This window comes from Castor canadensis, chromosome 9, assembly GCF_047511655.1.
Source record: "Castor canadensis chromosome 9, mCasCan1.hap1v2, whole genome shotgun sequence".
Taxonomy (NCBI): domain Eukaryota; kingdom Metazoa; phylum Chordata; class Mammalia; order Rodentia; family Castoridae; genus Castor; species Castor canadensis.
Genome location: NC_133394.1, coordinates 35,645,221 through 35,669,217, shown reverse-complemented (window position 1 = coordinate 35,669,217; position 23,997 = coordinate 35,645,221). Strand labels below are relative to the sequence as shown.

At 39.2% G+C, this 23,997-nt stretch overlaps 1 protein-coding gene across 4 annotated transcripts in view; it reads right to left on the bottom strand.

The window, feature by feature from the left end:
• The window catches only part of Nfkb1 (nuclear factor kappa B subunit 1), a 118,534-nt gene that overhangs the window by 45,010 nt on the left and 49,527 nt on the right, over positions 1-23,997 (bottom strand). For all 4 annotated transcript variants that reach the window (XM_074041446.1, XM_074041448.1, XM_074041444.1 and 1 more), the window contains one exon: positions 2,778-2,926. In XM_074041446.1, the coding sequence (XP_073897547.1) occupies positions 2,778-2,926 (149 nt within the window). The remainder of the gene's footprint in view (positions 1-2,777; positions 2,927-23,997) is intronic.

The following is a 23,997-nucleotide window of genomic DNA, read 5'->3' as shown; positions in this document are numbered from 1 at the left end:
AGTGGAACTCTTCAGTTTGCTTAAGAAGGAGGAATTTACTTCTACTTCTACCCCTGCCATAGGCCCCAAATTAAATAACCATTAGTTCCTTCTTTTTTCTTGTTTTATTTTGCTTCTTGTTTTGTGGTGCTGGGGGTCAAACTCAGGTCCTCATATATGATATGCAAGTGCTCTGCCACTGAGCTACATCCCCAGCTACCGTTAGTTCCTTCTAAAATCATCAAAGATTACTAAACCAATCCACAGAAACACCAGGCCACAGACAACTAGTTGGAAGGTCTATAATAACAAACATTATTAGTAAAGACCTTCATCTATAATTTGCTCTAAAAGATATGATTATCAGTTTGGATTAAGCAAGACAAATGAGAATAAACGCCTTCATAAGAAACTATTTGGGCTAAACCTGCAGAAACAGATTTATTAAGTGATTGATTAGTCTGAAACTGTGACAAATACAGTTCAAAGTTCCCATAGGGCAGTCAGGAGCTGGAAGAGTACTCCAAAACAGACAGGAAACAGGACAAGTTCAGATAACACACACTTGAGTTCTTTTAATCAAGAACTAAGTTTCTTCCTTCAATCTAGAGTCTTTTTTCTAACATCAAAGGAATCAGATTTTAGTGACTTAAAAGAAAGCTCTCTCTCTCTAGGTTTTTCACACTTGAACATTTTCACAGTCAAACAAAGAAATACCTGGGAACATGAAAGCTCAACCTCCCCAGTGATGACCAACCTGAAACTTGACTGGAATTTAAAGACTGAGCTACTGGTAACAGCTTCATTACCTTTGACTGAAACAAGTCCTTTCTTCAGAGTGAATAACCCACATGAACTAGGGTTTCCCCATAAACTCTTTAAACCAGGATTAGAAAACTCTGAAAGATATTTCTGAAAATTATACAAAATTAATTAAAGTTTCTTCTTTTTTTTTCAACTGGGGACCTCATACCTGTTAGGCAGGTACTCTTTCACTTGAGCCATGCTTCAGCCCTCTTCTTTTGTTTTTAAGAAGCTCCAAAGTAGGACTTAAAATGATCATTTTAGGAATTATTGATCACATATATCAGTTTGTACCGTTTCTTCAAATTTTCCCTTATCTTTACTTTCAGGAGAAGGAAAATATAGTTGAAAGTGGCATGAATGCCTCCTATGTCGAGTGATCATATAATTTATCATCCAAACTGGGCCACTTTTTTTTGGCAGTATTGGGGATTAAGCCCAGGGCCTCATGCTTGCTAGGTAGGCACTCTACCAATTGAGCCACTTTGCCAGTCATTTTTTTGTGTTGGATAATTTTAAGACAGGGTTTCGAGAACTATTTGCCTGGGCTGGTTTCAAACTACAATCCTCCTGATTTCTGTCTCCCCAGTAGCTAGGATTACAGGTGTGAGTTACTGGAGCCTGGCTCTGGACCACTTTTGAAAGTTGAGTGACTTAAATAATTAGGACAGGACCAAGATGTAAGAGCTCTCTCAGGCAAATCCAGTTTTGTGGTTATCTTCCTTTTCAGAGTCCACATGAGAGCGCATATTTCTACACTTGCACTTGATAGGGACCCACCTTTCCCTAGGACACTGGGACAGAAGTTAAGTATTGTTAGAGCACTGTTCAATATTGTTAAAGTGCTGTTACCGATAAGCCTTTGTTGTAAACACCCTTTTGAAAGTTTTTTTCTTTTTTTCCCCTTTAAATTGTGCTGAGATGTTGGAGGCTGCGAACAACTGTTGACCTTTCTCTGGGGACCTGGCTGCCTCCTTTAGCAAAAAAAATGACTGCCAACCAGGCAGCTGAACTGTCCTCATGTCAACACCCAAAGCACTACTCTAGGTCCATAAGGCATTGCCCCACTAAGCAGCTTGAATTGGATTCAGCCCAACAGAAGACCTGTGATTGGTGGAAACACAATCCTTCATTTGCATAATGAACTGAACCATGATTGGTACAAACATGAGGGGCCTGCTCTGATTGGTGCAGAAACCCTTAGCTGCTTCCCCTTCTGGGTATAAAGCAAGCAGGCTGCTCAAATCATTTTGTGAACAGTTGAGAGGTACCTTCCTTGCTGCCCACTCCCCCCAAGTTATAACACTAGGTTCTAATAATAAAGACTTTTTCTCAAATGGTCTTACCTTTGCTGAACTGGTAACAGAAGAAAAAGAAAAAAAGCAGCAGCAGTGATAGGGAGGAAGTTACCCTGACAGCAGGGTAGTAGTAAGACTGGCAAGCTGAGAGATCCTGGCAAAACTGACCAGAGTAGCAGGGACAGGCAGTGAATGGCAGCCAAGAATATGGGCAAGTAATGGAGAAAGTAAAACTGACAGTGGTGTTCTGCTGTTGGAGAGACCCATCCTGCAGCAGGAACTATAACATTTAGGGCCCTGAGTCCTGTGCTACTGCCCTAGTTATCAGGGGCTGTGGACTAGAGTCCCAAACCCCAAAGACTCGAACCATGTGCCATATTCTAGGTGTAAGGGGCCTCGGGCCCAAACTCTGTGATACTGTCCTAGCTGTCAAAGAATCACAGCTAATTGCCTTTGCCCACTCTCATCCTCTCTGTTGCCTGCAAATACCTCAAGAACCTAGAATAACTGGAGGAGTTTCTCCTCATCTATTGAAGATTTCTATCTGGGTAGAGTAAAAGAGCTCCAGTCACCTGGTTTGTATCACTCTGAGGGTCTCCAATACATCCAGAATGAAAAAGGCTTGTTCATTTCACATCCTAGTATCCCACATTCTATCTGTTCCTCCCTCCCACAGCATCATATACCCTTACTTACCCGACCACCATGTCCTTGGGTCCAGCAGTCACAGTGCAGATCCCGTCCTCACAGTGTTTTCCCACCAGGCTGTGGGCATGCAAGTGGATATTTTTTCCATTGGTGACCAACTGAACAATAACTTTTGCAGGTCCCACATAGTTGCAGATCTATATAAGAAGCACATTTTAAAAGTTAGCATATCTGACTATACTGCAACACAGAAAAATGTCTATGATAAGCTAATAAGCACAAGTATGATGCAAACTTGTGTATACCCACACATATATGAGCACAGCTCAATTTTTAAAGGTATATGATGAACAAATTACAGGATGGAAATAAATCAAAATGTGAATGGTAGTTGTTTTGTGTGGTGAAAAGATGTACTCCAGGAAGGAGGTCACTTAAAATACAGTGTGCATTGTAAAAGAGTGTATCTTGGAGGATGCTGTGACATCATGAAGCATCCCTTTCCTCTAACCAAAATGTTTTCCTCTGCACTCTCATCACAATTTTTCATAGCAAAAGCTGTGTGAGTGATCAAGGGAACAAGGAAGGTAGACAGAGCAGCGTATCCTAACTCCCCACTATGTGACTGGAGGGCTGGCTTTAGACACTCAAGCCTGTGGACTTGGCCCACGGTCATCTGTTAGCCTTTGTAGGTCTCTCTGCCATGAGCTCTGATAATTACACATACTCCGGTCACTGCAAGTTTCTTCATTAAAAAAAGTATTCTCTGTAACTGTAAATCCTTAGATTTCACACCTATTTACTTGTTCAGCTCTTATTTTATTAAATCGAACTTTTTTCATGTAAAGCAGCTTATTGTTTTTATTGGTATATCTTTAAAATGAAGATAACAGCAACAGAGAAGAAACAGCAAAAGAGCTTGGACACCCTTTTTCCTCCAGTTGGGTCATCCACATGATGACCACATATTCTTTCCTTGGGAAAGCCCCAACACAAAAAGCATGTTAACAGAAAAGATCCATGGCCTCATTTTTACTCTCCTTAACCTTATTAAGTCAGAAATCTATAGATTCACCCAAATTGTTGGAAATACACTATGTCTTGCAACTCCTTCTGATAAAGACTTGAAGAAGAACCTGCACTTGCCAATAAAACTTCTTGGAAAGAGACAGAATCCATTCCAACCAACTTACTTCTATTATATTCATCAACTGGGTTCGTACTTCATTGAGACAGGGTTTTTGTAGACTTCTTTTCCCAATCCAATCTCTGATTACAAGAGTTAAAGAGTTGATCATTGCTGTGGTTACTCCCCAAAGAGAAATTATATTCCCGAACAAAGGTCAGACTCCCTTCTGATTAACTGTGCAGCTCCACTAGAAGCCCCTGGGCCTCTCTGCCTGAGCCTTGGTGCAGAGCTATGACAAAAGTTTGCTTCTGAACCCTCTAACATCCTGCCATAGTTTGAATGTTCCCATCAAAACTCATGCTGAAATTTAATCCCCACTGTGAGGGATTAAGAGGGTTGACACTTAATCCAACTATAGTATTTGGATTTAAATTTAATTACCCAAATAAGCCATAAGGTCCTAATCCAATGGGGCTGTGGCTTTATAAGAAGAGGAGGAGATACTTGAACTAGGATGTTCTGTCTTACCACCTGATGTTTGGGGTTGTCCTCGAACTATGTAGAGAGTCCCCACAAGTAAGAAGGACCCCATGAGATGTGGCTGCATAATCTTGAACTTCCCAGTCTTCAGAACCATGAGCCAGATGAATTCTATTCTGTATAAACTTCTCAATCTATAATAGTTAGCTATAGCAACTGAAAATGCACTAAGAGATACCCTTCCCAAGGAGCAAGGCCATCAGCAGGAGTGGCCTCCAGGCTTCATCAAGCAAGTTAATTACAAAGAGTGTTTCAGATTTAATTCGATTTTAAAGCATAAATCAATTTCTTAGGCATAGCACCTAAACAGTCCTCTGGGCATAAAGTTAATTATGAATTGAGTATGCTCCCTTTTAAAATAGGCAGAAGGCCTTTGCCCTTAAGTGCAGGACAGGGAATGAGAAGTTCTAAGTGTGCTCCAAAGTTGCCTGTTGTTCCTGCATAGTCCCTACACTGTGGATGCCAGTTCTGGGCCTTGATAATGACATCTGAAATCAATCTTCACTAATGAACAGTAAAAGAGCACTAAATATACTTGGTAATTTCACTTGTTAGTGACAGTGAGCACAGGAAGGCAACAGGGTGAGGTGTGATGAAAAGCTTCACTTGGATGAAATCAGGCAGTCTCTCCAGTTAAGCAGGACAGCAGAAGGAATTTGGTGAGTAATTCCTGAGCTTGATCACTTTGGATATTTGAACACCACAGTGTTGCCACTATAAGAGAATTAGTCACTGGCAGTGAAGGAAAGTGGTGGGAGGTATGCTCAAAAAGCCCTTGCATGTTTTCCTTACTGTTACCTCATGACTGAAGGGTGGCAAGAAGGAGGAACTGGGTAGTCTCTGAGGTAAGAACCTGAAGGATTTGCCAGTGACTAATGTGCCGTTTGATCCATTTGAAAGAGTTCAAGTCAGCATGGCATCATTTGGTTTTTACATAGACCACAGAGCCATGACAGGGAGGCCCCTGGGCTTTGCTGGACTTTCCAAAATACTGACTGAAAGAAAAAAGCTGAAGTGTGGGGACAGACAAAAATGATACTTACAGACCCTGGCAAGCTAACTTGGGGGAGACCACCCTTTACAAAATGCCATGGTGACTGAGAGCTATTAGCAATCAATTCAGAAATTCATTTGTTCTATGGAGAATTTAATTCTTTTCACGCAGCCTCCTTTTTATTGCTTTGAATAGTGGTTCCCTTAAAAATTAAGTTCACAGAGAGCAACTGTGTCTGTTAGAAAGGTTTGTCTGAAAGAGTGTGAATATAATAGACTCTTAAACACAAGTTAAGCTTTCAACCACAGCCAAGGAAACAAAAGTGATGAAATGGAGCAATCAGCCACCCAAGGGAACTGTGAGAGCATGGACTTTAGGGGAAGGCTAGCTGCATGTAAAGACAGCTCCACCATTCATTGACTGTGTGACCTGGCTCAGCTTCCTCATCTGTAATGTGAGATAATAATATTAGCTCAAAGGATTTTGGAGAGGATTAAATTCATTAAGGCATATAAAGTCTTAATGGAAGAGTGCTTAGCAAATAATAGCCATATAGCTAGAGTTAACTACTATCTTATCAATTATCGTCATGTACTCTTCTACCTAGAGATATTTCAATATTACAACTGCTCAGGGATGATTTTTTAAATATCCTGTTTGAAGCCAAGCATGGTGGTACTTGCTTATAATCCCAGACCTGGGAGGCAAAGGCAGGAGCACTGTGAGTTCGAGGTCAGCCTGTGTTATATAGTGAGACCCTTTCAAAATAAACAAGCAAAGAAACAATTAAATACCAAAACTAAACAATAACAGTAACAACAAAAACCATCCTGTGTAAAGCAGGTGGCTAGAGTAAATTACCAATTTAGGCCCCTTCTATTCCTAAAAGTCTTTTTTTCTCTTTGGGGGGATGGTGTATTTTTTTTTCCTAGAGTGCCATACTTTTTCAGGCTTTGTTAAGTTTTCTAGTAATAATTATGTTCTTATAGTAACAACTGACGTTCTTCAGGGTACTCAGGCTTCCTTGGTTCCCCTGATTAAATTTAAGACTTTCTTCCAGCCAGATGTGGTGGTATGCACCTGTAATTCCAGCCACAATGGAGGTTGTAGGTAGGAGGATTACAGTTGGAAGCCAGCCCTGAGCAAAAGTGAGACCACATAGGAAAAACAACCTAAAGCAAAAAGGGCTTAGGAGTACAACTGAGAGCATGACTCAAGTGGTAGAACATTTGCACCCTGAATTCAAACTCCAGTTTAAAAAAAAAAGGAGGGAGGGAGGGAGGGAAGAAGGGAGAGAAAGAGAGAAAGAGACTGAGAGAATGACTTTCTCCAAGCAGTTTTGTGAATCAACACCTTCTGATGACTACAGGCCAGATCTGTTTTTTGAGTAAGAACTAGAAACTAAGGTGCTGAGGTAATAGTAATCTCAGTCAGATAACCTACTTTTATTTAAAATAACTCTATCATACTGTGAAAACGCACATGCTGGTTCTTCAAAGGTGATTAAAAGAAGTAGTCTAAACTCTTCTAGGAATCAGACCTTGAAATGTGCAGTTTCCTTTTCTGGGTAAATTTGGCCAAATCACTTTAAATGACAAAAGTAGAGGCCACATGAATGTAAGATGTGACACAAGAAATTGTCCTTTGTTATGCTTAGATTTTCTTGTGATGCTTGTGCTGCTGATAGTAATGAAGGCGAGGAAAGAAAAAAGAAAAAGAAAGAAAAAAATCCACAATTTCCAGACAAAAAATTTGTCCTGAATTTACTTGTGTACCTGACTTTGTTCTCTGCCACATAAAACAGCAGAACAGTGAGGCTAAGTTTGCCAGCTTCTGAAGCCATGCTGCCTGGGTTCAAGTTCCCTAGCTGTCAATTATTAGCTGTGTCAACAGGGAAAGAATGGTTAACATCTCAGGGTTTCAGTTTCTCTATCTTTAAAAGTAACAATACACTTGCTATCATAAGATAATTTTTAGGCTGAGTTAATGGAATGCATGACACCTAGTGGGATTAGTTAACCCAAATATAAATCCTCTCCTGTCCAGGCCTAATATTTCACTGACAACCAAAATTTCTCTCTTTATTCATTAAATATTTATTAAACCCTTTCTAAATATTCCACACACTGAGTAAAAGGATGCACGGTGAGTACAGAACAGGCACAATCCCTGTTCTTATGGGAAATTAAAGAGTGGGACTGATTCTATCAAGTAATTTCACAAATATATGTAAAAAATAACTGGGAAGAACTTATCAAAAAAGACCGGTAAGAGGGTTTTGACCTAAGTAGGAAGTGAGAGAAATCTTCCTGATGGAGTAGTGAGGGCTGAGACTTGAAAGAAGAATAGGAGTGTGGGTAGGGAACAAGGCAGCTGAAAGAGTATGGCTGGCAGGGAGAACAGTGTGTACAAGGGTTTTGAGGTGAATGTCCTACACATGACGCCTCAGGTTTACTCATCTCTTCTTTGTAGGCATGCCTTCAACACGCATGCCTTACCACTTTAGCCCATGAAAGTTCCACTACTGTCCTTGTTTTAGAGATGTGACTGGAGGCAACAGGGCAGGAAAAGCATATGCAACTGGCCACAAGGGTTGTTCTATTTCTCTTGCTTGTTCATTTCCCTGAGCACATACATCTGTACTTTAATTTAACATGTAATTTACAGTGTTTTACAGAAGGGGAGGGGACATACCAACTCAGCCAATTCCCAAGACAGCCCTGTAGGGTCAGTAGTGGTACCCCATTCTACTGCTGAAGGAACTGAGTTCCAGGTAAGTGAAGTAAATTGCCATGGTTACTATAAGTGCAATGACTGGGCAGTTCCTTAAAATTGGATCTGTTTGCCTCCCAAGCCCATTCACACTTTCCATTACATTGTGCTACCACTTGGCTTTATCATTTTTTACATGTCCAGTCTCCTCAGTGTTTTGTAGCTCTACTTCACCTACCAGAGTGTACCATGGTACATGACACTTATCCCTAAAAAACCTGTGTCTTTGTTATTGTTGGTCTGTGTTGTGAGAAAGGAGGTTACAGATAATTGTAAGAGGTACAAAAAGTCTCCTTGCAAATCTTCATAAAAATATACATTATTATACCATACATTCACTCTTTTAATCTGCAGGTCAGATTATAAGAGGAAAAGGAGAAGAAGAAAAAAAGAAAGAGAAGATATATTATTTTAATATTTATTTTTATTTTAATAATATATCTTCTCTTAAGGATAAAAAGTAGTCAGAGTTTGCCAGGTGCCTTTGGCTCACACCCGTAATCCTAGTTACTCAGGAGACAGAGACCAGAAGGATTGCAGTGGGAAGTCACCAAGGACAAATAGTCTGTGAGACCCTATCTCAGAAATACCCAACATAAAAAAGAGCTGGAGGCATGGCTCAACTTGTAAAGTGCTTGCCTAGTAAGTGTGAGACCCTGAGTTCAAATCTCAGTACCACACAAAAAAATCATTGTTATTTATTATTTGAGCAACCAAGAAGTAGATTAACCCTTACTAAGTGAAATGGTAGAGCTATTGGCATAGGAAGCTGTCAGTATAGTTAGTCTCTTCCTTCTCTCTAAGGCAGAGAATATCAAGTTGATCTAATCTGGGATCAAATCCTAGTTTCCACTCCTCTCCCAACTCTGTGTCCTTACACAGGTTAGATAACTTCTCTGAGCCTCAACCTCCATGCTTACAAAATGGACCAATATTGTGACACCAGAGGCCTGTTATGAACAATGCATAGCACCTGGCACACCTTGAGTAACATGGAAGCTCCAGTTTCTTTCGCTCTCTTTTATTTGTAAAGGCCCCCTGGGCCTCCTGATGGCCCTGTGAGATAGGCAGGGTTCACACTATTACCCCCATTTTGCAGATAAGAAACAGAAGATTAGAAAGATTGAGTAACAACTGACATAACCCTAAGTGAGACAGCCAAGACTGAGGACTGTGAAATTCATTTTTAGTCTTCTAATTATCACTGTGGTGTTCTCAGTAACGGATGGGATGACATAAAATATTCTCTCTGATCCACTCACTACTGATGAGATTGTTGTTCTTCCAGCAGGGCTCATGGATTTGCATTGATTCACTGACGTACTTTTTGCCTGTTTAGTGCCCTGCTTGAGTGGTCAACAGCACACCTGACTCAAAATGTCAGGCTATGACTAGAATTGCAAACCACTAACAAAGCAAGGCTAAGAGGGTCACACCAACTACACAGAGAAGACAGTAAAATCTCTACCTATATATGAATCTGCTCTGAAAGTTTGATTTTGTTTTCTGTTATACTTTGACTTAGGGTTTCCTTTTTTAAAGTTTCATTTTAATTTTTAATTTTATCACATCAGATGAATTTGCTAATAAATTATTCTTCTTTCAGAAAATCAAGTATAGGAAATACACTAACTACTGGGACTTAGTCTGTAACAAGTGTCAATACTTTATCAACAAATCACAAATAAATCCTCACCTTTGCATAGCCTAATTGTCCCTGATTGCAAAAGAACAGTGGAAGGAGCACAGTTTGTAATGTGGACAAACTCTGTTAGAAATGTTCATAAATGTTCATATATATAACCTTGGTGGTATTTTTTTGTTTGTTTTTTGCTAGTTAGGTGCATTCTTAAATAGAAAATAAAGTATAAAGTAGTGATATGCTGGTTACCATTTCTTTTTTTTTTTAACATATTTCTTACTCTCTTTACTGCACTACAGGCACTCTCAAATTCTTCTTTTGAACAAAGTATAATATATTATATCAAGTCAGATATTCAAACACTGTTTTGTCTGACCATTTCTTACGATCTCTACAGCCACTCCTTGGCTTCAAGCCAGCATCATCTGCCTCTCAAGTTTTTGTTCCTAATTATGTTTGCTGGGCCTGTCCAGCTGCTCCAGGATCTATTTGCCTGAGTGATCCTAGTCAAGTCAGATCATGCCACATCTTGTCACTTCTCTGCTCAAAACCCTACAAAAGTGAAAGTTGCTGAAGCTAAATGGTTAGCACATGGGAGCTTGTTATACTATTCTGTATATATACATGATTAAAAACTTCCAGAGTAAGAAACAAAACAAAACAAAAACCCTTTAATGCTTCTCCATTCTTAAAGCCAATGTCTGTAACAGCTAAGGAGGCCCTAGACAGTTCTATCACCCCCATTTTCCTCTCTGGTCTTGTTTCTTACACTTCCATGGAGTCACACCAGCCTCTGCTGTTCTTGAACTTGTCAAGTGAGCTTCCACCCAAGTGCTTTTGCACTTGCTATGTCCTCTGGTACAACACTCTATCCTACTACCTGCATATCTCTGACATAACCACTCCCTCTCAAGTGGGCTTTCATCAACCTACCTTCCTCTACCTAAACTTTTACTACTCTTATCCTTATGCTACTTGCTCCTCGCCCTGCTTTATTTTTCTCTGCACATTAATTGCCATTTAATATACTATATATTTTACTGTATTTTAATCATTGCCTACTTGTTTACTAAAATGGAAATTCTGAAAGAGTGGAACCATTGAGCTCTTCCCTGCTATTCCCCAGTGCCTGCAAAATGCTTGTAATAATGTGGATATCCAAAAATTAAGTCTTTAATAAATACACAATTAAATAATCAAAACATGATTAAAATGTTATTTAGTGAGGACAAGTTATTAAAGTATAGTTATGTAAGGTAGGAGGAAATTAAAAGTGAGTAAAATTTTTTTTTGTCCTTAAAAAAGATGGTTAGATTCCAATGTAGCCTCTCAATAGTTTCTTTGAATTAGAATTTGATTATTATACACCAGAGTAGAACATTAGCCTATGATGGAGGATTGTGTAGCTAGGGACCCTGGTCCCTGCAGTAGAGGAATAAAAATGTAACCTTGAACAGACAGGAATCCCAGCAGCTGTGGGAATGTGGAGGGAAGATGGCTCTTGAATCATCACTCTGGGAAAGTCAAGGCAGCAGCTCATCTCTTAAAGTTGACACCCTGACTTCCGTCTTGCCACGCTGCCTACTGTTGCCAGTAAGACATTCTCCCTCATGTATCAATGAGCACCTTACTTACTTAGCACCTGGTGTGCACATTTCTTCTATGCCTTGTCTTATTTCTTCCCTCAGGGATCCAGGACTCACATTTCTGGTCTACATCAGTTTCACAGTCCTTTACTGCTCAAATGAAAGGCTCCTTCTCTGTAGGAGGAATAACCACCCCAAAGGATCTTATCATGATGTGATGGACCTCCAAGGTCGCAAACTTTTCTTTTTTACTAAAAAGCAAAGGCTTTGGAATCAGGCAGACTGGCCCAGAATGCTGGCCCCTCCATCTGGGTGACCCCAGGTAAATTACTAAACCTTTTTGACTTGTTTTTTTTCATCTGAAAAATGTGAACACAAACATGTAAATCTTTCAGTTTTCGTGAGGATTAAAAGAGATAATTTAAAGTGTCTGGTATAGTTCTTGATAGAGAGCAGGCACAAAAGAAATGACAGCAATTTTTATTTATCTCTTCCTGCCTTAACAGATATATCTACAGTGGTTTTCCTCTGACTTTAATGAGAAGGTAAAAGTCACTGCGTGCGAGTTCCTTCAACCTCTCCTCTCCTTACTGTTACCGAGGCTCAAACATCCCTGTCACTTTACATATCCTTCCCTAATTCAGAGAAATGTAAGTTTGTTCCCTTTTCTAGGAATAACCATTCCTGTTTTTACCTTTAATGTTTACTCCAGACCTCTGTGAACTACCCTCCTACCTCCCTCTCCAATGGATCTTTTCCCTTGGTTTACAGACATATGCACTCTTCTTCCTTATTCTAAAAATAATAACTCTTTCCTGATAATGATGATGACAACTGAAAAGGCTAGCATTTTTTGAAACTTATGGGGCCAGGCACCACCCCAAGAAAACAGAACCATTCTTTCATTTAGTGTTCTCTATAATCCAAAGAGTAAGGTTTTTAAAAGATTCTACTTATACTTCCTTGAATGCCATTCTTCCCCCCACTACCAAGTATGTGGAAAAAAAATTTCTTTACTACCAATGTGGAACCATCTACTTAATCTGTAGTATTTTGCAAATTAACTAATTCCCCTATTCTTCAAATTAAGCACTGCTTAAAGGTCATGACTGACTTCATGTTTCCAAACCTACTAGTGATTTCTTAGTTTTCTTAACCTCTGGGAAGCATGAGATGTGTTACCATTCCCTCTTCCATATTACTGCTGCTTTGGCTGAGATGCTGTTCTTCCCAAAGAGAAGTCTTAACAGACATTGGACCTTCATCCACTGGTTTCTGATTGCTTGATGGTATTCACCATGATCACCTTTGACACTCATCCACTCTGTAGGTTTAATTGTCTACCCCATGCAAATAACTAATACATGTAAATGTGATGTTCTTACCCTTTTAAGCATGTTTGCCATTTCCAGCTGCTTTCAGGGTATCTTTCTGTCCACACTACCTTTAAAATTCAATGTGTCTAAAGATAGACAAATCACCTTCCTTCTCAAAATTGCCTGCTAAACAGAATTGCCACTTTCTATGTAACTGTACCAAAAACCTCCTATCATCATGGATGGCTCTGTTTCTTGTTTTGTAATGTTTAATCAGTTGCTATATTTCAACCATATGAAAATCTCCAAAATCTCTGCATTTGTCCCTTTTCTCTATTTGCATTGCCTTAGTTTATCTACCTTAGTTTGTTCTCTAAGTTTACCTCATGAGGAATCACTGCAATTCCTCTAATTGGTGTCCCTGGGCCTTTTCCTTTCAAGATACTTTAGCAGACAGCTACTGGATTTATAAGCCTATAGCACAATGCTGGTTATGATGTATCACTTCTGTATTAAAACTTCTGTTGCCTACCCATTTTCTCAAAAAGCTCAGTCTAAATTCTTGTGTGATTTGCCCCTATTATACCTGTCTACCATTCATGTATTCGTCATTTCAGCAGAATTCCTATTCAACCTCAGAGATTTCTATTGTTGAGCCTTTTCTTCTGAGTGCTCTTTTCTCTCGTTAGATAGATGTTTTCAGATGCTTTTCCAGAAGATTCAGCCCAAATGCTGGATTCCCTCGAATCCTTCTATATTATCCCAACTGGCCAACCCACAGAAATTTATTTTTACCTTAGAGTCATTAGATCATTTATTCCTTCACTCAAAAAATATTTTACTGAGGCAATTCCTATACAGCAGCCACTGGTTATACAGCAGTAAATTCAACAAATAAGATACTACTGTATTTCAGATATTTAAGGACACATCTTAGCTCCTATATTGAATTGCTTTATCCTTGAGGACGAAGATACTATTTAATTCTTTCTACTTCCCCAGGCCTCAGAACAGACAAGTATCTCCTGAATTAATATTTGTTAAAAGAACTAATGAATGAATAAATCTCAGCTCCAGGCTACACAGAGGAGGGAGGATGCAAAGAAGTGGTGATCAACTCCCACTGGTCACCATTAGGAAAGGATCCATTAGGGAATCTTACAATGATAACTTCTGAAGGGTTCCTATCATGACAGGGTCACTGATCTAAGTGTGAGGGATCCCTAAAGAGTTTCTGAAAAGTCCTAACATAGGTGAGTACATGAAACCAATTAATTTGTGAAATGTTACTAACTCCTTGGCTTGAAATCACAGTTAGGAACACCCAACCTTGGCTCTATCATTTCTAAGAGGATTATTTTTTTAAACACTTGTACTTCCTTAGGTTATCCCACTTAGAAAAATAACTTTCACTTACAGGGAAACTAGCAGCAGAAATCCTAAGACATTCTTTTAAGTTTCATAAATTCAACTCTTAGGTAGAAGTCAACCCCGAGACATGATTTCTCAATTGTGATGGGACCTGGCCAAGGTGGCAGGATGGGTGGAAAACCATCATCAAGAGTTGGTTCTAGATAAAACAGAAGTGAGAGTGGGCGGAGAACAAGGAGCTCCTGGGCTGCAGGTCCCATGTCATCTGGACGCCTTATCTCACATGTCAGCACCAGCAACCCCGCCAGGGCAGCACAGGCTTCCCACCTGCATCCCATAGACAAGCTGTCACTCTCCCAGCGGAACGCAGTCCCAGCTTCACAGCATGGTTTCACGCTTCTGAGCCACTGGAAAATATCTAGGCATGCAAAATCAGGAAACACTAACCTGCCTGCTTTATTTGCAAGTATGAGTCCAGCTTGGGAGAAAAGAACAGGATACTTGGGGAGAATTTGAAGAAGTTGGGTCTAATATAACTACCTCAAAATTCGAGAATGTTCAAAATTTCCATTTTGGTATAATGGGAAAAGATTCCCTTTTAAACCAAATATATTTGTATCAGGCAGATCTTTTCCTGAAAATGGCATACTAAGCTTACTTTCTCAAAAATATCTTAACTTCTTGTTTGCTTATTTAGAGGTCTGGCCTGAAACCTATGAATTTTCAGATAAAGAACATTTGGGTTTTTAGTGCTCCTGCGGCCAGTTCTGGTCCCTGGTTATTACATGAGTCACCTAAGCCCTTTGGGTCCCTTAATTCTTCATCTGTAGAATCACAGGATAATGTTTAACATGTCTTCCAGCTCTAAAATCCTATAGCTCCTAATCATATGTATAAGACACACAGGACAATATCCAAAGATCACAAATTCAAACTGAAAAAAAAAAAAAACAAAAGAAATAAGTTTCACATTACAGAATTTCTGAGTTGGAAGGAACCTTGTAGGTAAACTTAATTTTAAAATTGTGAACACTTTAAATACATTTTACCACAATTACAAACTGAGAAAACAAACAATCAACACTCAAATTACCTGTTGCAAGGGGCCTCTGATAGCATGGAAAATCAAAATTTAGAGACAAAGAAAAACCTTCATGTTAGGCAAAGATTTCAACTCTTGTCATTAAAGATGAGACTGAGTACTCAAATTGTTTACAGTAAATCTAAGGAAGGCCCTACCTTGGGGAGTTAAGTAGATAATTAAGACTTGTCTGTTCTGAGGGTATGTCAGAAATGCCTCAATTACACAAGTGGAGGGAGAAAAATCGACAAAGATATAGTGAGATATTTTAATCAGAAAAATTCTTTAAAATCCTTACAAATAACTTGAAAATAATTAGAGAAGCTAATGCACATGTTAGATATTTTGAAGTATGTCTAAAATAAAATTTTCAGGTCCTTGACTTATTTATTCCTTGAAAACAGAAAATATTAGTATACACTTCTAACATTCTTTTTAAATGGTTTTAAAGTCTCTAACACACTGAGATAATTAGGAATATCTGATTCTGTGACACTCAAACTTATTTTGGATTAAATATCACTGATTTCTTCTGCTTAGAGGTATATAATTACCATCATGATATGTTTTTCTTGCTTAGAAAAATGTATTCTTATCATTTTCACAGAAGCCCAATGGTTAGAGAAGCAATTAGCCTTTTATTAATTGACTTAGAGACCTCATTCTGTGTAGAATTTCATTTGGAGTATAGTAACGAACTATAGAAATGATCCCTGAAAGTATAGTCTTTGGAGTATAGTAAATATAGCTGCCGTATACAAGAATTTGAGCCACTCTGGGAAGAAGACAATTAACTGTTTCTTCTTCAGAAGGAAAGTACATACACTAAAAGAGCACTTCAGATACTCTCCTGTAATTTCCTGTGGAAAACCCCTACTAAATTAGGAGAATTACATGTGAGTAGAATGGGAAATTTTCTTTGTCTGATTTTTTTGGTGACTCTTTATTGGTCATGTCACACCCCCAGACATTAATATGGCGAAAAAGAAAACACAATCTAAGTGTCAGACTGAGGTTAACCAGAATATCGTTATCATCTGCATACTATGATGTAAACAAAAGTAGGAAGGGGGAAACACCAAAATTTCTACCAACTTATAGGATAACATCAGTTAGTAATTTGGAAAAATGGCAATACATAAAAAAGGTAAAAATGAAACAAAAGAAAACCTTTCATGTCCTAACTTTATAATTGTTCAGCCTGTATAAATAGACAAAAACACAAAGTATATGAAACAAGTCATACACTTTGAGCTGTGGATAAAATGGTCTGCAAGCTACTGGCTTCTATTATGTTTTGGGATCTATCAGAAAAATTATGAATGTCCTATAACTAAATCTTGATTAGTTTTTTTTATAAAGTTTTGCTTTTTATTAAGCAAAAATCCTTCTAAAGCCATATCAAGATAAAAAGAAAGAAAGGAAGGAAGAGAGGGAAGGAGAGAGGAGGGCAGATAGGAAAGAAAGAGGGAGTAAAAAAAGAAGGAAAGACAGAAAGGAGGAGGATGAGCAAATGAATTTCCTAATTGCTAAGAGTCCCAGCACAAGTTAGTGTCCCTAACTGAAGTCTTACAGTTTATTTGTGAACAGGTGCAGGGACAATGAACTCATTCCGTCCTGAGGCTGTACATTCCATCCTTGCGCAGCTCTGACTCCTAGCAAACACGGAAACCTCTCTCTCCTGGGGCTTCACTCTTTATTCCATCCTCTTTAACAGACAGGGCTCATTTCATCTTTCTTCCTATGACAACCACTCAAACATTTGAAGACAACCAGACAATCCTCCAGGTTATAAATATTTCCAGGCTCAGTATCTAGGCCTTTTTAAGAGGACAATTTGAGTTTTACCACTATTCTGCTCTGAACACACTCAACTTGGTTTTCATTCTCTGCTAATGTGGGTCCCAGTAGTACATATGCATTCCTGGTGTGATCTTTCAAAGGGAGTGGGAATAAGACCACCACCTCTTTGGTCCTATACACCATGCTTCTATCAATACAGCTGAATGGGGAATTACGTGTTTGGCACTCACATGGTCTTGCTGGTTCATATTAAGTCTATTATTAACTAGAACTCCTGGATCCTCTTGCACCCGTTGCTGCTAAATTGTCTCTTCCACCCTGTACTTGTGCCAATTTGTCTTTTGGATTCATGCATCTCTTTTAAACATCATTGCTTATGAATCTGGCACTTTGCCCCAGCTTTTCAAGACTAATTTGAACTTAAATCATTTGTTATTTATCACTTCATGCCCCTTGAAAATTTGATAAGAACTCTATTAAAGGGCTCTATTCAAGACTGACATATATTAAAATAGCTGGGGCTTATCACTGGAAAGATTCTTCCAGGTTGTAGTACAGAGATACTGCTAACCTCTGAAGCTTTGAACAGTGATCTCCATTATTCCACTGTCTCACTGCTCTAGAAGCCCAGACACAGATGACAGTGAGGTAGGTGTGGTGTGAGGTGTTCTTACTACAGTGCCTGAGACCGACACCCTGCTTTCCAGTCTCTACTTTGGGAAGCACGTCTACCAACATATCATCAGTATTCAATCACCAACAGAGAAGGATGGGACATATAATAAGGAGTGACCTCGAGTAAGGTATATATTCCCCCAGTTCACCCACACACACCCACCCACACACATACGCACACACTATGGCAGAGCATTCTCCAGCAATTCCTGGGAAACACCCTAATGCCACCTCACATGTGTCTGCTTCTTGGACATTTTCTAAGATCCTGGGGTAGAGAGATGATCACACTCAGGTGGTGACATAGACCCAGCACTGTGCCTGGCAAGTGGTGTGCACAAGATAAACATATATCATGTGAATGTGAGGAAGGCCAAGAAGGCTCTGAAGCCTACAAATGGAACATTTTGGGTTTGGGTAAGATCAGGTCTCTCAAATACCCATTCAGAATCAAGATTCTGATTACTCCCATTGTTTTTATATTCCTATTTTTAAAAGTAATAAAACAACTTGACTTTATAATGATTTTTAAGGGGTCTAGTTAATCTCACAGAAATGAAAGATTATACGAGACTGATAAATACTGCTATTAAAATATAAAATATGAAATCAAGTATCATAATAACTGATTTCAAGTTATTCTATGGAGCAATAGTATAAAAACAGCATGGTACTGACACAACAACAGACATGTAAATCAATAGCAGAGAATACAGGACCCAGAAATAAACCCATGTAGCTACAGCCACCTGATTCTCAACAAGTGTGCCAAATGCATATATTGGAGAAAAGGCATCCTCTTCAACAAATGGTGCTGGGAAAACTGGATATCCACATGTACAAGACTGAAACTAGATCCCTGTCTCTAACCCTATACAAAAGTAATTCAAAATGGATCGAAGACCTTAATATAAAACCTGAAACTTTCCTGTAAGAAAACATAAGGAAAGCACTTCAAGATAAAGGGACAGGCAATGGCTTTCTAAACAGGACTCTAGTAGGGGAGGAAATAAGAACAAGCATTGACAAATAGGATTGCATCAAATTAAAAAGCTTCTGGTAGCAAATGAAACAATTACCAGAGTAAAAAGATAGCATACAGAATGGGTGAAAATCATTGCCAGCTCTTTGTCTGACAGGGAATTAATATCCAGATTACATAAAGAACTAAAGAAATTAAACACAAAACAATCAATACATGGCAAATGAAGGTGGGGGGGAGAGAGAGCAGAAAGAGGAGGAGGAAGAGGGAAAAGAAAGAAAAAACCAACTAACAAAAAAATTTTTAATTACAGAAATAGAAAATCACAAATTTGTAATAAATTACTAATAATGATTGATTTAGGAAAGAATCACCCATGGATATTACATTGGGAGAAAGATGGTAGGTTGTAGATATGGTAGCAGTGGTAAGGAGTGAGTGAAGGTACAGCCAATAGGACTTCCTGATGGATGACAAGTGGTGGTTCAAGAGGAAGAAAGGAGGTAAGAATCACTCCAAAATTTCTGACCTGAGCAACTGGAAGGATAGAGCTCCCATTTTTCTAAGAAGGGGAAGCTATTACGAGGACAGATTGATGGGGGAAGATTTAGACTTCAGTTTTGGACGTGTTAAATCTGTCAGATACCCAATGGATGCAAACCAAGCAGTGAACCTAGAGTGTAGGTTTCACAGTAGAAGTGTAAGCTGGAGAAAAGAATTTAGGAGAGGTGTGTGCATGTGTGTGTGTGTGTGTGTGTGTGTGTGTGTAAAACCATGAGATGGAGAAAATGAAAAAAGAGAAGCTGGCTTTAGTCAAGTATCATCAAGCCTGTTTCTTAAACTAAACATTGCTATAATAATATGTCCTTTGAAGAGTCTATAGGAGCATGCAACATGTGATATACAGCAAGAATTCAATAAATGAAAAATAGGAATAACATATTCTTTATTTCTATTACTGAGACAATAACTCAATGACTAAAGAATGAAAAGGAATTTAATTCAGCAAATATTTATTGTAGGAAACTATATATTTATCTATAGGAGATTATATAATGAAAATAAGATACAGTCCCTATTCTTAAATAAGATCTAGAAAGACAGGTATGTGTGTAGCTGAAACAGATACAGTAATAGAAATATACAAAGGCAAGGGCATCATGGACCCATTAAGGAGGGATTCTAAGGTCATTCAACCCAGTCTTTTTCTCTCTCGTTCTTTTTTTTTTTTTTTAACAGACACAGCATCTGATTTTATTCACCCAGTGAATATTGAGCACCTAATTTGTGTTGAGCACTTTCCTAAGCAATCAAGGTGAGGACATTTGTCTTAATGGATGGGGTTAGGGAACTTTTAAAACAGAAATACAGAGATAAAGTGCTGGAGGAACAAACAAGGAAGGGAGTGCTGTGAAGCTGTGATTCTACACAGGAAAGGATTCACTGAGCTGGGAGCATTCAGATCTGAAGGTGGAGAGGAGACAAGACAGGTGCACAGTGTCAGGAGAAGGTCCAGGCACAGAAGTCACATAGGAAGGCCCAGGGACAGCACTTGAGCACAGTGGGCACCAGGAGAATGGGAGGTGAGGGCAGTGGGTGGAGGGGTAAGGTGCTGTGCTGGCTGGGTCCTCTGGTCACTTCAAGATGCCCATCTTTATTGAGTGAGTTAGAAGGCTTTTGGAGGGTTTGGGAATTGGGTATACCTCAAGTCCCCACTTGGTGCACTTCGTGTAGTGTAGGTCCCCCCAAATCCTGGCATTTAATAAGCGGTTGCTGGAGGGGGACCCTAGAAAATTAACTGCAGTTGTAGGTACAGTTCTTTTTTGGCCTGTTTGATCCCGGCCACAGAGAAATTGGTCACAGTGTTTCAACTCTCCAGGCCAAGCAGGTAAACACATGCATATGTGGAACCTCAGCTTGACTACACTAGGAAACAAAAATTAAGGCTGAACCTTGGGGGATACACAACACTCAGGGGACCCAAGAGCCAAGAAATAGTCACTCAAGGCCCTTTCCCTGGAACAGGGTAGGAGTCTTCAGGTTCGAGCATGAGTCAGTAGTTTTTTTTTTTTTAATAAATAATATTTTATTTTCTATTTTTATTACCATATTATTATTGTACTGAGAGTACATTGTGACATTTACAAAAGTTTTTGCAATATATCATAGTTGAATTCACCCCCTCCATCATTCTCCTTTATCTCTCCCCCCATTCCTGGAATAGTTACAACAGGTCTCATCTTTCCATTTACATATTTTCCATTTACATACACGACTACATAATATTTCCACCATATTCAGCCCCCTATATCCTTTCTTTATAGTCTTCCTCCTTCCACTGTTACCAGCCCCCCAAATGGGACCTGTTTTGCCTTCTTATTCTCCATTTAAAAAAAAAGACATTTTTGTTTAAGATAGCTATACAGGGAATTTCCTTGCGACATTTCCATGTATATATGTATTATAATCCAAACTGGCTCATCCCCACTATTTTCTCCTTTCTGCCTTAGTTCCCTTCTTATGGTGATTTCAACAGGTTTAACATTTCTATATTCACTCTTGTACAGAAAGTACATCAACAATATTCACCTTCTTAACTTCATTCTTTCACCCTCCCTTCTTAGTTAGTGACCTCCCCTTAGTCTGACCTGTTTTTCATAATAGACAGTTTTATTCACACATCCATTACTACCCAAGTTTCTTCCTCTCTTCTTCTAAGTGACTATCTATTTGAAAACAGTCAAGACATTTTACTGTAATCCAGCCAACAATTCACTGGACTCTTTCTATAGAGATCACTCACTTCATGGTTCCTGCCTTTGGGTTGTTGCAGATCCACCTGGGAAGCTAGGGCATTCTTGGGTAGAAAAGATACCTGGCCAAAAATGGTGATGGCTCCAGCTGCCAGGAGAGGTTTGTGGGCCCTGCAGGAAGGCAGGGAGGGAACTCCAGGCCCAGAGCATTTGTTATTCATAGCAGGGAATTTGAAAGTTGTGCTTAAGGGCCCAGTGTGCAGCCATGTCCACAGCTCCTGGAGGACAGAGATGGCACTTGAGGGCAATTTTCCCATAGCACTAGGCAGCACACAAAGCATGGGCACCACAGCCTGGCTGAAGGGCTACCCACCAGAGGGCTCTATTTCAGTTTTCCACACCCCAGTTACCAAATTGGATAACTGAAAGGGGTTCCAGACTTTTCTCTTCACTTTAAACCTTGGTCAGTTTGGCAAGCTCTTCTCAGTCCATGGTTTAAAAAGTTGCCATTATTTCATCTGATGGTCAGAGTTTAAGGGGAAAATGCTGGTTCAGCCTTGGATCTTCCACAGAACCCACCACGATCCACTCCATAGTGCACCTCACACTTCTCCAACCCACCTGTATGTGTTTGTTGAACCAATGAGTCCATGAGATATAGGATTAACTTCTGTGGACACCCTATGAGATTTCTAACCCAAATGCCTACTACCCACAGCTCTGGGGCCACAGAACAGTCACAGGTGAGATGGAGTCCTCTGGCTCCCTCCTGCAAGTATAGGGCAGTCACACTAAAAAATAATCACAAATGTCCTAAGAAATAAATGATATGACAAAGAGTATAAATAAAGTTAGGATAAAAATGAACCAAAATTCATAAGAAAAGAAGAACATTTGTAAAAGGAAAACTTGATGACTATTAGAAAGTAACAATTCTAAACACATTCTAAAACTGTAAAGACCTCAAGATAAAGGAGCAATCAGGATCAAGCAGGATTATCAAAATAGGCTTTTGGAGCATGTCTTTGACAGAAGACAGAAAAGGAGATGGATTCAGAGGCTAGAAAAGACAGCATGCATAAAAGAAGCAAGGAGAAGCTGCATATTAGCAACAGACTGCCAGACAATCTTTACAAAGAATAAGGGAGGTAATCAAACTTGTCAGAGCACTTATGATGTACCAGACACTATCTTCACAATATTGATTCATTTGATCTTCCCAACAACACTGTGAGGTAGATGCTGTTTTTACTTCTTGTTTTACAGCGGCACAGAGAAGTTAACCAGCTTGCCCAAGATTATACAGCTAGATATGAACCCAGGTTTGGTCTACTATCAATCACTTTATGATTTTACCTCCCCAAAGGTCAATGAGGTTCTAAACAATGTTCATAATTCATTAAGTAATAAGCATGTATGGAAATGTCATAATGAAACCCCTGACTATGTATAACCCAATAATTTTTTTAATTCATTAAGTGAAAAAAGCAAGGGATAGAGTGTTTTATTGATTAATAATAATGTATGTATAAATACATATGCCTTAAAGTTTATATTTTATATACATTTGGATTTATAAATATACATGTGCTTACAGGCACAAGCATGCACACATGAGCTTGTAAATGCATGGAATATTTCTGGAAGAAATTCATACCAGTGTTTCTCTCTGGGAAGAGAGGGATCTTGGATGGAAGGGAAACTTCTCACTATATATGTCTTCAGCTTACTTGAATTTTTGTAAATGCAGGTGATATTTGTAAATAAATAAAAAAAAGTCTTACTTTTTTTTAAAGTTACATGTTGGGAATGGCAAAAAGCAGACATTCTCTAGACATTCTAGAGAAGAATACAAGATCACACATTTTCAGTAATGAAGTAGGTTTAGAGGTTTTAGGCAGATCATCTGAGGGAGAGATTAATTGATGTTTGTGATTTTTTTTTTTGCTCCCTCTTTGAATTTCACCAGTACACAGGTCTTTTGCTTGGAGATCCACAAACCAGATTTGGTCTACCTGTTTGCATGCAGCTGACTCCACTTCCAGAACAAGGGGTGGGGCCTAGGAATGACTGTGAATGCAGCCACCCTGCCCCCCACAGTCCCAGCCCCCAGTGCTATTTTCAGGCTAGTTGGTGAAACAACTCATACCACGTAAGGCCTGGAAGCGTCCAATCTTGGGTCTCTAAAACTTCTGTTTCAGCTTCCAGGAAAGCAGACTCTTTGCCATAAGGGCTTGGTGCCCTACCAGAGGAAGCCTAGAGCTGTCGCTAGGGCCACCTTCTGGAACTAGACACGATGCCTACACAACAGAAGTTGAAGCTGAAAGACAGAAGCCAGATGGTATCCTTCCAGCTCCGAATTTGGTAGAGTTTGAAACTAGCTAGTTTTTCCTTTGAATTTTCAGTTTCTTAAATAAATCTCCCTTTTTGCTCAAGTTAGTTTTGTTGGTTTTTAATCTTATTTTGCCACTGGAAGATTTATTTGAATGAGTTAAGAAATTGAACTGGAAAAGCCCATTTTAACCCAGAAAAGTTTGGGTATATGCCTACGGTCTAAGTGATAGTGTCTCAGACAGGACTACTAGTCAAGTAAGGATGGGTCAGAAAAGGAAAAGCAGGCTAGT